This window comes from Mustela nigripes, chromosome 5, assembly GCF_022355385.1.
Source record: "Mustela nigripes isolate SB6536 chromosome 5, MUSNIG.SB6536, whole genome shotgun sequence".
In the NCBI taxonomy this organism is placed as follows: domain Eukaryota; kingdom Metazoa; phylum Chordata; class Mammalia; order Carnivora; family Mustelidae; genus Mustela; species Mustela nigripes.
The window spans coordinates 93,829,339-93,843,854 of NC_081561.1; the positions used below are offsets into that span (position 1 = coordinate 93,829,339).

The window sequence follows — 14,516 nt, forward strand, 5'->3', positions numbered from 1 at the left end:
AGCTACTCTGCAGAACATCCTGGGATGGCTCCACAGCTAGAAGAATGAGAACCTTTATTTCTCAGCCCAAAGTCAGAACAACAAAGAGATTAATACTGTGTTCCAGGTGTGCCGGTTTTTCCTTCTCACCTGGTAGGTTCCATTCTCCTGGAAAAGTAGGGGAGAAACTTCCTTTCTTCTCCCAGAGTCCCCTTTCCCTTTAGAGAAATTGCCAGAATGTGGATGTGGAGAAGCCGCTAGCCATCCTGTGGTTGGCAGAATGCATTTGCATGTTAAGAACAGACAGAAAAGCCAACAAAGGATAATAGTTATCTATATAAAGAACTAATCCAGAAAAAGCCAGTAGGTTTTGGATGCCCGCTGAGATTAATGATAGCTTCCAGGAGTGCTGAGCTAAGGAGGACTCTGAGTCTGAATCTGGTTAGAGAAAAAGAATTGCAAAATGGATTAGGTAAGGGTGTTGGGGGTTGGGAGGTGAAGAAGAGGAATACATGTTCGGTAGTTGCCATCTATTTCTTCCGGTCAAGCACAAAGAGCAAGAAACCATGCCTCTTAAATTCAGTGCAGGACCGTGAGAACTGCGCAGGTAATGCAGCAAAAAGAATCCCATTTTGCAGAGCAGTAAGAGGGAGTCAGGCATACATTTTTGGGAAACTGCCACATGAGTTACAGCTTACTTGGAGTAAATAGCAACATGGCGGAAAGATTGATGATTGCCAGAGGATTTCCAATGACTGCGAGAGAGACAGCTTTTGTTCTCCAGTTTTCTTATGGTAATGAACATAACCAGAGTTTTTTAGGACATTCATAGTAATATAAATATGAGTGATGTAGTGATATTGCCTTACATATGCAATTGTGAAATCGTTTTTTTTTACGTGGCTTATGTTAATTAATCCCTACAAGAACCCCGTGGACCTTTAAGAGTTCAGGGACATTCCTAAGTAGTATAATCTATTGCGAAAATGTTAGAAAAAAGATTCTAGCTTACGCATTCGAATGTCAAGTCCAGTGCTCTTTTCATTGCTTTGGAGAATGTTCTCCATTGTCCACACTGAAAAATGATGAGGTCTGGCCCCCAGAGCACACTCAGCTGCAGTGAGCATTTCAAAATGTAGATTTTGCCATAGTGTAGCATTGCAGCATTTGAAATTACTGGAATAACTGACGCCGATTATTTAGATTCAGAAATGTTTGTCCTAATCAGGGAAGAGACCAGTTTAAATGTCAGTGCTCAAGATGTTAAATCCCCAACATCCTTGTTAATTAAAGCTGTGTTTCTCAGATTTCTTGCTTTATTAGCACCTTAAATAGGTTCCAGACTTGGTAAAACTCACTTCTCTTAATCCAGCGTGATGAAAATGACAACTGAATGTGAAAAAGGACATTAGAATGAAAGTAATCAAGTTAAGAAATTAATGTTCTCCAGAATCATGACTCGTTCAAAGAATAAATTAGTGAGTAATGATTTGAAGGAAATGAAAAACAACTCAGCACATATAGGATTATTTGGGGGGAGAATTAACAGAGTAAAGTGTAGGAGTAATACATTCTTTAGCAGATATAGACAATACACAGACTGTAGATGAAACACATTTTGGAAAATCAGAGGAAACCTTAGAAATGAAATAAAATATTGACAGGCATTAGGAAGTGCGATGATCCTTGCTCTTAGCTTCCTTCTGGTGTGTCTGTTTACTGAATTTTTCCATTTTCTGCATCATGCCTATACTCTCCAAGACACATGTGTTGTTTCCTCTGTAGGTATGATATCATGAATCTTCAGTACACAGAAGCTAATCGCTATGACTACGTACATGTAGGAACCTGGCACGAAGGTGTGTTGAACATCGATGATTACAAAATCCAAATGAACAAGAGTGGAGTGGTACGGTCTGTGTGCAGTGAGCCTTGCTTAAAGGGTCAAATTAAGGTAAGCTGACCACAGATGTATTCTAGGACAGGAAGAGACCACCTGCATGGGCCTATATAAAGAAAAACAGACATTTTTCTTAGACAAGACTGCTCAGAAAGGGTGTGTCAAGCTTTCTGTTTTTGTAATTGTGTTTAGCTAAAATTGGGAAAACAGAGAAAGATCAGGAAATGAAATAGGCAAACCATTCAAATATTTAAGAATAGTCCTTATCTGAATTGCATTGATGAGCCAGAATCTTCAATCCAATATAGAAAGCAAGGAGACAAATACTTGAATTAAAAATTAAAACAAGTAAATGTGGAAACCAAAACCAGTGATAATGCTTAGTCATAGTTGTAGCTATTGTTAAAGAAAGCAGAAGCTGAACAATACAAAATAAGTGCATAATAAACATAAAAGAAGTTGAAATGAGCTACTGCAGAAGCTGCTTATCAGTTATCTTTTCACCACCACATTTTTAAATTTTTCCTGAAATTGGCATTTTCTAGCCAAGAGAGAGTCCTCACTTCTTAATTATTCTTAGAAGCTTTTTTTTTTTTTCATCAGCCTGGGGCAAGTGAGTAACCATGATATAGCTGTATGCATAACAGTAGGGTAAATACACATCGCCTTTGGCTGGGAGATCTAGAGAGAATTCTTAGTAAAGAAGACATGGCAACAATGCTCCCTGAATTCATGCTATTTAAAATCAAACTAGATGATACACTAGGAAATGGAGTGTAGGGCAGTGATTGCCAACTGGCAGGAGGATGGATTAAATGACCTGCTAGGTCTTTCCCCTCACTAATTTTCTGTGATTCAACTCTGGGAGCAGACAGGCTGTCACATAAATGTCACACAGCACAGCTGGGCTGGAGTAGACACCGTGGGAGGTGCTGGCCCCTCCAGCCACGCCGGCCCCTCCAGCCACACCACCACTGCCCTTCTTGGGAGCCGTGGACCGCCCCTGCAGGGAGAAGCCCTGACAGGTACACTGAGCAGTCTGGTCGTGTGCGGAAGTGCTGGTGCAGAAAATGGAAGAGCTTCACATCTGCTCCGTGAAGGCAGAGGATTTGGAAACCGCAACATCTTTTGAAGAGCTATTGTGATGAACTCAAACTCTCAGTGATACCGGATACTCTGAGGAAGCAGTAGACTTCTGAGACCATTCACCCCAGTTTGTTTGATTGATGGGTTGATTGATTGCATCTTCATTTTTTTAAATGGAGTATGGTTGACACACAAAGCTATATTCATTTTATTCACCCTAGTTGTAGATGTCTTGTGCCTTCTATGCAGGTGTGATATTTAAAGTACTTAAGTATTGTCATGACTCTAACCAATTCAGCTGGACTCCTTCTTTGTGCTCCTGCCAAGCCCAGGGTTAGTCCTTGGATTGTGGGAAGATATGGGCAAGCAGTCCTGCAAGGTTGGAGTAGTGCGGGGGCGTTCAGGAGGCTCGAAGATACCATGAGTTTCCACTCTGCACAGAAGTGTTTCAGCAGTGAAAGCATGCTTGCAGCCACCCCAGTGTGATCGGATCCTCCCCAGGAATCCCATTTCTGATTCTTGTCCTGATGAAATTCTTCCACGTGAGGCTTTCTGGTGGTTTAAAATCCAGAGGCCTGTAGCTTCTTGACTATTTCCACGAAATGCCAGACCACTGGATTCTATGTTTGTCATCCTTCCTGAATGGTGAGGAAACATGACATTTGAGACAGAGGTCATACCATGGGGACAAAAGAGAAACCCTGAGCTCATGGACTTCTGTGACTCAAAAAGGATCACATGTCTGGCTCAGGCCTTTTCAGCTTGTGTGGTAGCATTGTCTATGCTGCACACAACCACTGTAAAACAGTTTATGGAACTAAAAGTTGGGTTTTTCAGAGTGTAAGAAAAACAAACCAACCAACCCTGGCAAGAGAAAACTAATCATTCTAAAGATTCTCTGAACTCCAGCCCCCTTTCACAATTCCCTGCTATTGCTGTGATTGCTGGCAGGCCATGTACAGAGCCTCACATACCGTATGGATTCGGATTTGTACAGTCCAGAAGAAAGGCCTTCCCTCCCCAAGTTCAGAGGAAAGGCTGTCTGCATACATCTCTATGCCTAGATACTAAAGTATTTCTGGCAATACGTTTGCATTACGCCCATGCAGTGTTTGTTATTGAAGAAGATCCCAGAAATCATCGCGGAGCCATTACAGAGCACTCGCTATAAATGCAAATCTCTTGGGGTCTAATTTTAGAAATATTTTGTACCCTGCAGGAGGAAAATATGCCTGTTCTCAATGGCACCTGGAGTGGAGGTGGGGGTGTGTGTGGAATGTTTGTTTGTTTCCCATAAGCACCAGGGGAGGTATGGAAACAAATGAAATCTGAATCCCATTTACCAAATGATAGCACTTAGATTCTTACACCACCAATTTGCCACCTACCAGGCCCAGGATGCAGAGAGCCAGATCCCTCAGTAGCCACTACAAAGACAGGAAGGAGAGAGGCAATGAGAGAGGGGATTGTAGGACTTGCCCTTGCATTAACTGGGTAATACACTGTTGAGAAAAGGAGTATTCATTTTGAATATCAAATGCCATTTAAAGTGCTAAAATAAATGATTTGACTCTTTATGATAACCCACAGAACTCTCTTATGGTAATTTCTCTCAAAGTAGCTAAAAGTCCAGTTTTCTTATGTTATTGGTTTTTGGAAATATATATATAATATCTTGTAAATATCTTACAGAAACAGAAATTTATTTTAACCTTTCCATAAACACAGTTAAATAAGATCAAACATTTTATGGCTGTGTGTTACATTAGTCAGGGTTCAGACAGGAAGAAAGAACCCTTGCCAGGTTGTTTGATAAAAGGAATTTAATATAAGAAATTGGTTATAGAAGTGGAAGAGGATTCCCAGGGCACCTCAGAGGTAACCAACAGCTAGAATCATCTTCACCCTGGCTCAGAGGGACACAAGGAGGAGTCACAGCTGCTCCTGAGATGCCCCCTGAACTGGGCATGAGAGGATACTTTGGCTTCTCCTCTCTCCTTTTCTTGGGTCTCCCGTTAGGTCCTTGCATTTTGTCAACACCATCCAGAAGACATTAGCAAGAAAGCCTGGACAATGTAGTTCGCAGGTTTCTTGAGACCTTACGACTAAGCAAGGCTTAAGTGCTAATGCATTACTGGGAAGAAGAATCTCAGAGATGCAAGAATGAAGGGGAAGGGGAAAGGAGCCATGGGAGCATGGAGAAACACCAGCACCACCACCATCACTGAAGCAATGCTTTACTGAGCAGGATGCCACTTCACTGAATACAACTAGTTGTTCAGCTTCACAGAGACCTCTGAACAGGCTGCTCAGACTGTCTACTGGAGCAGAGGGGAGAAGGATGTGTGCACCTGTGCCATGCCATTTTCTGCTCCTCTGGTCAAAGTGTGCTCATGGGAAGTAACACCATCTGATCCCTTTAGGCAGCCACTGGGGAAGCCAGAATCCATGTCCCGTTCCATGGTCCTTTTTCAAATTAGAAAGAGTTAGGGACCAAAGCCTCTGTAAGTCCCCTGCAGTCTGGTCTGAGTTTCTGTGTACAGTGTACTTCTGCGTACAATGGAGTCTCTTCTGAAACCCAGTGACGGAATCAAGGGAGAGACAGACAGGTGGAGGAGCCTGAAATAAGGCAACAGTGATAGAGGCTGAGGTAAGGGTTGCAGAAGGGTCCAGGACTTCCCAAGAGCCAGTGGCCAAGGGCTTAAGAGACAGACTTGAGGAAGAACATCTGAGGCAGCACACAACGTGTGGACAATGGATCTGTGAGCAAACACCAAAGCCCTGGCACATAGGGTGGTCTCCCGTATCAAGTGTGCAGCGATTTTTGTTGGTGTGGTGCAGGATAGGAAAGAGCCGAGAAGGGGCAGGAAAGCGAAAGGAGGCAGTGAAAGGAAGGAGAAGGGAGACAATAGAGGTCAGAGATGAATGTTTATCAAGCATACTCTTGTGCAAGTACAACCATAGGTGCATTACAGTCATCATTTTAATTATCCCTTAAAACAATGCTTTTAAAGCTGATACTATGGCCCCCATGAGAAATCTGAGGCCCAGAGAGGCTGAGTCACTTGCCTCAAGCCTTCTCAATCTAGAGAGTGCCAAAGCTGGGCCCAGAGCCAGCCTGAAGCTCTCATCAGCGAACTGCATCAGGTGGTTCAACTACCTGTCATTAGAGGATATGATGTTATTTCCTCCAAATGCAAGTCTCAGTTGCTAAGCCTTATTTTCTCAGTAGTTGACAATAAAATTATAAATAGAGATCGACTTTAATAGGTAATAGAATCTAGAATTGTGGAAGCAATATTAGTGAGGGATCTTGGGAGAGTTTAATAGAAGCAGGGAAACCAGTAGAGAAGTTGAGGGAAAGGATCCTGCAGATTTTTTTCACTGGCTCTTATTCTTTTTTTCCTCCCCTTAAGTTTGCCTTTGGGGTTTTTACTTAAGAGGATGGTTTTGGGGCTAGGGGTTTGGGCATGAGGAATGAAGAGCCCTGATTCCTCCTATTCTCACCCAGCCAGTCAAAACAGAATTCTGGAGAATTGCGTGAACATAATAGAATACATCACAAATGTTTCCTCATTCACACATTCCATATTGTCATATAATAAAATTCACCTTACATACGTATAGAAAAGCCCAGGTACACATACCTTACAAACTACAGGCTTTGAAATAAAGTTAACTAATTTCCTTTCGAGGGATGAGTCTGATTCCTTCCTATTTGTTGGCATTTTCTATTGGAAAGATAAAAGTTTACTTTCAAAAGGTATTAGCAGTGTGGACCTCAGAAGACTCTTTAACTGAAAACTGCTAAAGCCCTTTGCTCAACTTCAGCTTCCATGTCGCTCTGTTTACCATTCCATTTAGATCAGCAAATAGGCCAAACCACAGAATTGTTCAGTATCAAACTGAAAGGGACATGTTCATTTTCATTGTGATTCAAGATGTCTTCAAAGATGAAAGAACACTCAGACAGTCTATCAAGAAACCATTTACATTGACCTTTAATGTAATTATGTGTCCTTAGATTTAATAATGCCATAAGCATGATTAGGTAATGCTGCTAGAGGAGTTTGTCTTTGGATTTTTCTGTAGCTAAGTATAACTCCTTGAGAGAAGTTGCCAATGTAGGAAACTTATAGTTTCTAGTAATATCTTTCTTTCAATATATGATTGCTAATATTAATTTTCACATTGACATTATCACCTTTCAACATAGGCCAGTGATTAAAAAGCAGCCGCTTTGTTGTAGATCTTTTATTTCAAGACTCTGCAAAGATTAGGGATGAGAGCCTCACATTCCAGAATATTTGTCATTTTAGCCACCCAACATCATCCTTTAATGCCTGCTTTTAAACCATTCTTTCTGTAGCCTCTTTAGCATGATTTTTCTCTTCCTCTGTACATTTTCCTGTTCTTGAAAGAACTCTTTCTATATTTACAGTTGCTTATTTAACCCAATTCCAGCATTATTCTGCAAGGGGTGCTGTCTCTCTGAAAGACTGAACCCCCATTTCACCCAAAATCATCAAGCAATTAGTGCCACCCTACCTTTCCAAATGATAATAAAATAAATGTGATAAGGATGAATTTTATATGATAGAACATATATTATTTGCCAACAATCCTTCATGCAGAAATAACTGTAGGAAATAGATGTGTCTTGAGCCCATGCTATCCAGTATCAAAGTTGAAAAGAAAATATAGGCCTATCATAATGTTTGTACTTCAGATCACAACACACCTGCCAATATTACAATTAAATATCCTCAGGGAGTAAAACAACTTTGATAATGTGATAGAATATGAAACATTGTATTATGTGAAATCAGATAGATGAACTTTGAAAAGTGTTATCATTTCATTTATTTTGCAATGATGAGAACATTGCAAAAGTTTCATTAAAATATAAAATAACCAAAGAGAGGCTATAGCACCATTTCCTGGTAATTTGCCACTTGAGGAGATACTACTCTCCCTTTAATCCCAATACCTGGGATTGGGAGGTTAAAACAGTGGGGTGGGAAGAACTCATATGATGCACCCCCTTGCACTCTTCCTACCCTCACACTGAATCAGCTCACCTGCTGATTTTCTTTTAGGTTACATTATGGATAATGCAGGACAAATTATTTTATGTGCAGCTTTTCCATCTGCAATTGCTCCAAAATTCAGAGTTCAAAGTGTGTCATGCTGTAGCTACAGTTCTTTATACTTGTAGCTATTTTTGTTTTCATATGTTAGGCCACAGCATTTGGAATGGTTTCATTCTCCTCCAGTGTGTGTGCTTTGAAATTGCTTGGATATGCTGTCTTCTCTTCATGGCAGTAGGAAGAGGAATTTTGTCTTGAATTTGGTGGCAAGAGAATCATTTTAAACTGACATCTACCTTGAACAAATATTCTCATGGTGCAAGCAATCGTTATTCCCTGGTCACTATGTAGCTTGCACGGGTGTGTCATGGCCTCTCCCCACTACCCAGCCCATCCAGCCCATTTGCCTGAAGCTTTCGGAAATTTTTTGAAGTTATCGCAAGCCTACTAGCTGTAAATTCTCTCTGGAAACTCCCTGTATCTGTAATGATATATCTTTCTTCCTATTTGCTCTTTCTTCCTATTTGCTCATAATTTTGATCTCGTTAGTACTTCCCTCATTTTTCCTCACTTTCAAATGTGAAAAAAAAAAAAAAAACACATTAAATTGACCACTCATGCAGCCACCAACTACAATCAGTAATTATGAATCCTTCACTATATTTCCTCTCCCCGCACCCTTCTCTTAATTTCTTTATTCCTCTCTCTTTTTCCCCACCTAGTGTTCTCCCTGAACCCGAGCCATTTGAAAGTAAGGTGCAAATAGGAAACTCCACGCCTTAATACCTCAGCTTGTGTTTTCTCAAAATAAGATTATCCGCATAGAACCATGAGCTGAGCTAAGAAGTTAGCTATAATATCATCAGCCACAACTGCCCCATCCACCTCCACTTTCTCTTTCTCTTGTGATTCAAAGCAAACTACCCACTTAAACTGTTCATAGTTAATGCAGCCATTTTGGCAACCAAGTGAAATGATGATATGCTTTGTCCATTATATAATACTTTCTAAATCCCACTGCAGGATGGCAATATCTGAATATAAATTTCCCACAAGAATATAAAATTTTTCTTTTTATCTGAGAAGGCTGTGATTGCATAACAACAATACGATCTGCTCTGGTGACTAAAAACATATTGGCTATGATTTTTTTAAAAAATGAAGATAAAACACCCTTTTTTTGGTATCTTATTGTGCATGTGAAAACATGAAATTATTATAGACCCTCTGAATGAGAAAAAAAATTCTTTAAGCACTAATCATAATGAGAAATTCTTGGAATTATTAATTTATCCACAGCCACTTTGAGTAATACCTATATGCTTGCCTCTCATAGGTTGACCAGAGCTATGCTAATCACACATTTACTGAAGTTGTTGGTGATCCCCCTAGTTTCAGACCCAGCTTGCCAATTTCTGGGGATGAGTCCTGCTAGGTGCTGCTGCTAATCACATGATATTGGACAGTGGCAGTGGCAGAAACAGGGCCCATTTGTTTTTGTAAGTAAAGAGTTCTTGAAGTATAAGAATTTAAGGAGTTTCTCACTCTCAAGGTTGTGCAAGTGCAGGGTGCATACTTACACAACCCTGAAGGAGAGTGTCTCTTTAAATGTGGCCCCTAGGTGCCACACTAACACATTGCGTTAGATTTTGAGCTCCTTAGCCTTAACAATTGGGTTTCTCAAAAATTTATGCCATGTATAGCACCATGTCTGGCACACAGCACCACTAAACAAAGGTTGATTAATTGAGTATATATCTACCAGCCTCTGAGATGTAATTTTTGTTCTCAGCACAACATGTCATCACCCTGGCAGCCATTGTTACACTGGGAAGAGCCTAGCTTTGAAAGTAACTGAACATAACATGACTGAGAGCCTAGCTTTGAAAGTAACTGAACATAACATGACTGAGATTTGCCCAAGACATGAATCTCTTCTGTAGTGACTTCCTCACCTGCAGAACTCACATAATTAACTCCACCCCCTGGAGTGGTTGTGCAGGGTTAGTGTAATTTTGTACAAAGGTCCTAGCATATAGCCTGGTTCAATATATGTCTGCTCTTGTGATGATTTTATATTACTATACCATTTTTATTACATTTTCCTTGTAATAAATTACAGTGTGGGGAGTTTTTTCATTGGCATTTTTTATTTAGTTTTTGTAAGGTTTTCTTAACTTTAATTTTTCATTCTCTTTGAATTCATTTACATTTTTTCTGTTTATGTCATAGTCTATATTATTTTTCTGTTTTCTTCCATCTGCATTATTGAGTAATTAATATATGCCAAGAACCATGCCAGTGATGTAGCATGGTTACGAGGACCCAGAGGAAGATCCCATAAGACCAACCTAGAGGGCCCTTGGCTTCACACAGGATAGAAATCAAACATGAAACAAAACAAAATAAAACAAACCAGGAGCCAGAGAAAGTGAAAGAAGAGTTTATTGAATAGCATGAGTGGCAGAGAATGGCAGACAGAGTATCTGGGAGACTCAGAAAGGAAAGGAGAATGAATCTTGTCATTGTTTGGGGTTAGAGGTTTATATTAGAAAAGGGTCTAGGATTCATGTTTCTTCAGCAGTCCAGGTAGGAATCCAGTCCAATCGAGGTGTCAGGTGAACAGGTTATTCCATAAGGTAGCGGAAGCTGAGTCTTGATGCCAGTATCAGCCGAGGTTTGTTTGAAGCGAACATCCTGGGACATGTTGGGGATCTGGATTTTCTTAAGTGCTATCAGGGATTTGGAGCTTAGAACAAAATTCAGAGAACAATTAACTTTATTTCCCCCTTGAAAGGAGAACAGAGCTTCCTCGACTTGTTTAGAAGTAAAATATGAAACATGATTATCGGGGTCCTGTAGAAAAACGAGATGGAGCTTTTCTAAAACGGAGTCCCTTCAGCTTCCGTACTTCACTAGCTCCGTGAATGTGAAGGAAACTTAAACTTCCTTTGAGGAACTCAGTGAGTGGGAGAAAAACTTCTCGCTCAAGTTGACTGTTGCCCCAGCTCACATACAGGACATGATAGGAAAGAAGAGGGCAGCGCTAGCTCTTCTCTCATGCAGCTGACTCTCCTGCAGTCCTCATCAGAGTAGACTCAGCTTCTCTATTCTGTTTAGTCTTTTGGGCATTTCTCTTCTGAAGAAAATTTTTTCTGTTTCCTCTGATTCACAGTTATCTTTCCTTCATTACATTCTCTTGAGATGCTATTTATTTTCTTTCTTTTTTTTTTTTTTTTAAGATTTATTTATGTGAAAGAGAGCATGCATGCATATTAGGGGAGAAGCGGAGGGAGGGGCAGAGGGAGAAAATCTTAAGAAGACTCCCCACAGAGTCTGGAGCCTTACAGGGGACTCTATCTCTCGACCCTGAGATCATGACCTGAGCGGAAATCAAGAGTCTGATGCTTAACCAACCAAACCACCCAGGCACTCATATCCTTTCTCTAAATAAAACCTTAATTTAAAAAATCCATTTCAAGTTACTTCAGAAACTTAGTCACAAAATGAACACTTGATTTCCTTGCATAAATACTTTAAGACTCCTACAGGGTCTATGTAATTGAATCATGGCATTGTATGTACCAGCAGCTCACCTGGTCTCACTAATAATGAATAGCTCTGTGTGCACAGGACATAAAAAGAATCAAAGCAGGCTCTGGGCCTTAGTAAGCCTTGGTCCTTTAAGGGCACTTTCAGTAAAATATCAAAACTGTCATTGTGACTCAAAGATATCATAAAAAGTACTTGTGACAAAAGTGAAAACATACTTTAGTCAGTTACTGAATATATACTATAATAGACCCCTCTTGGGGAGCCTGGGTGGCTCAGTGGGTTAGGGCCTCTGCCTTTGGCTCAGGTCATGATCCCAGGATCCTGGGATTGAGCCCCCCATCGGGCTCTCTGCCCTTTTATTAGAAAAGGGTCTAGGATTCATGTTTCTTCAGCAGTCCAGGTAGGAATCCAGGAGGAGCCTGCTTCCTCCTCTCTGTCTGCCTCTCTGCCTACTTGTGATCTCTCTCTGTCAAATAAATAAATAAAATCTTGAAAAAAAAATTAAAAATATAATAGTCCCCTCTTATTTGGGGGATATGTTCCAAGACACCCTCTTCCTAAAACCACAGATAGTTCTAAACTAATATATACGATGTTTTCTCCTAGATCTACATACCTATGATAAAGTTTAATTTATAAATAAAATTTATAAATAAAAGATTAATTGCAGTAACTGATAATGACACATAATAATTATAACAATATTGTGCTAGGGTGAGTGCTGTGAAAAGTGTAAACCTGGCGATTCACAGACCTGTACCCCTGGGGCTAAAAATACAGTATATGTTTATAAAAAATTAAAACATTAAAAAATTATAACAATAATTGTGAATGTGGTCTCTATCTTTTTCAAAGTATCTTACTATACTGTACTTAGCCTTCTTTCTGGGATGATTTGAGATGATAAAATGATGAGATGATAAAACGTGATGAGATGAAGTGAGGTGAATGATGTCGGCACTGTGATAAATTGTTAGGCTGCTATTGACCTCCTGATAATATGTCAGGAGGATTGTATGCTTCTGAACAAAGACTGACCGTGGATCAGGAGGGGCTGCTATACATGCAAAAGAAATATCAGTAACCATGACTCATATAAAGATACAGAAAATATAAAAATAATCAATAATATGCTATTGGGAAGATTTGGATATAAATCAGAGACAATAATAGGAGATTTATTCCAGAAATTATATTATTTTAGGTATTTTTTTAATAAATACTTCACAGATGAAGTTGACAGTCCCTAGAGGTTATTTGTTGTTTCTGTTGTTCTTGTTTGTTTTGTTGTGTTTTTGAAAGGTCTTTAATTATAGTTGTAAGGGCTACTCTAGTTATCATTTTTGTCTTAAGTGAACTTTGAGAATTTGTATTTCCCAAATAATTTGCTCCCTTTATATAACTTACTTAATCTAGGAAATAAAGTATTCTATAACAAAAAAAAAAAAAACTGTATCTGGATGAAACATATCTATTATATAGATATTTATTTGTTTACTATGTTGATTCCATGTGAGAGCCATGGATTAAAACACACACATATAAAAGGCGCAGAAGCATGCGTATGCGCACACACACAGACACACACACCCACAGACACACACACCCACCCACCCACACACACACACACACACACCCCTTCATTCTTTTTTCTCTGTCTTTAAACTCTATTCTTCAATAGCAGCCAGAATACTCCTTGTAGAAAGCAAGTCAGGTGAAACACAAATTCAATGATGTCTCTACTGTACTTGAAACCTTCCTCCAAAACAAATCAGACAGTTATGTGGACATTAATGAAGACACAATGAGGGGCTGGGACAGAGGCTCTGTCCTCATTCGGCAGACTTATATAAGAAATTAATAACAGAAAATTTTGGTGCAGAAACAAGGACCAGGGACTAAGTGAATGCCTGTCTGAAGAGCTTATTTTGCAAAGGTATAGGGGCAGGGAGGCACTAAAATTCTTTAAGTGGTTTAATTGTGGTTTTTTTTTTAAAAAGATTTATTCAATACCCATCCATTGGCCACCACTGCGTGTTTTTGATACCTATTTGTGCCTTGATGACTAAATCTGAAAACAGTGAAAGTCAGCTTGGTCCCTTCTCTTGAGGAGCCATGGGCTATTTGGGTGATCTTGGCAGCTGTGTGCATGTTACTCTAGTGCAAAAAGAAATTAGAGCAATGTTGTATGATTAGGAGGCAGGGACAAGAATTCAGGTGTAAATGATAAAACCTCAGTCTAGAGGGGTGACTGAGAGTTGGAAAAGACAAGTCAAGGGCTCCTGGGTGGCTCAGTCAGTTAAGCATCTGACTCTTGATTTCGGCTCAGATTATGATCTCAGAGTTAGGGAAACAGCCCCCCATTGAGCTCTGTGCTGGGCATGGAGCCCACTTAAGATTCTCTCTCTTTCCCCCTCTGACCCTCCCCAATCCCTTCCCCAATCTCTCTTTAAAAAAATTAAATTAAAAAAAAAAAAAAGGCAAACCAAATATTACAGACGTGTATGCCAAAGTACACATCCTTGATGGCAGAACAAAGAAGAAATCATGAAGTATAACTCTATTTAAGCAGCTCCATTTTCATTATTTATTAAAGAGGTAAGCTAATCATTTATTGATTCATTTATTCAGTCATATAAAACCTGATTTGAAATACTTTCCAAGTACCAGCTAATCACAAGATCTACCCTCACTATTCATTCTGCAAAAATCAATTTGTTTAGCATTACCACCTTTTGAATTTGTTGAATTAGTAGCATTATTTTTATAGTAAGAGAAAGAGACAAAGCTGACGAAAGGGAGATACAGTATTTTGTGATGGCTTTTACCGTACTTTTATGCCAATTAAAATAAAGCGGTATTCATTTACTCAATTTTTCTCATCTCACTTAAAAAATTATTATTTG

The 14,516-nt window shown here is 39.6% G+C and overlaps 1 protein-coding gene across 6 annotated transcripts in view; it reads left to right on the forward strand.

Moving 5' to 3' along the window:
- The window catches only part of GRM1 (glutamate metabotropic receptor 1), a 408,193-nt gene that overhangs the window by 341,261 nt on the left and 52,416 nt on the right, over window positions 1-14,516 (forward strand). For all 6 annotated transcript variants that reach the window (XM_059400900.1, XM_059400899.1, XM_059400898.1 and 3 more), the window contains exon 6: window positions 1,765-1,933. In XM_059400900.1, the coding sequence (XP_059256883.1) occupies window positions 1,765-1,933 (169 nt within the window). The remainder of the gene's footprint in view (window positions 1-1,764; window positions 1,934-14,516) is intronic.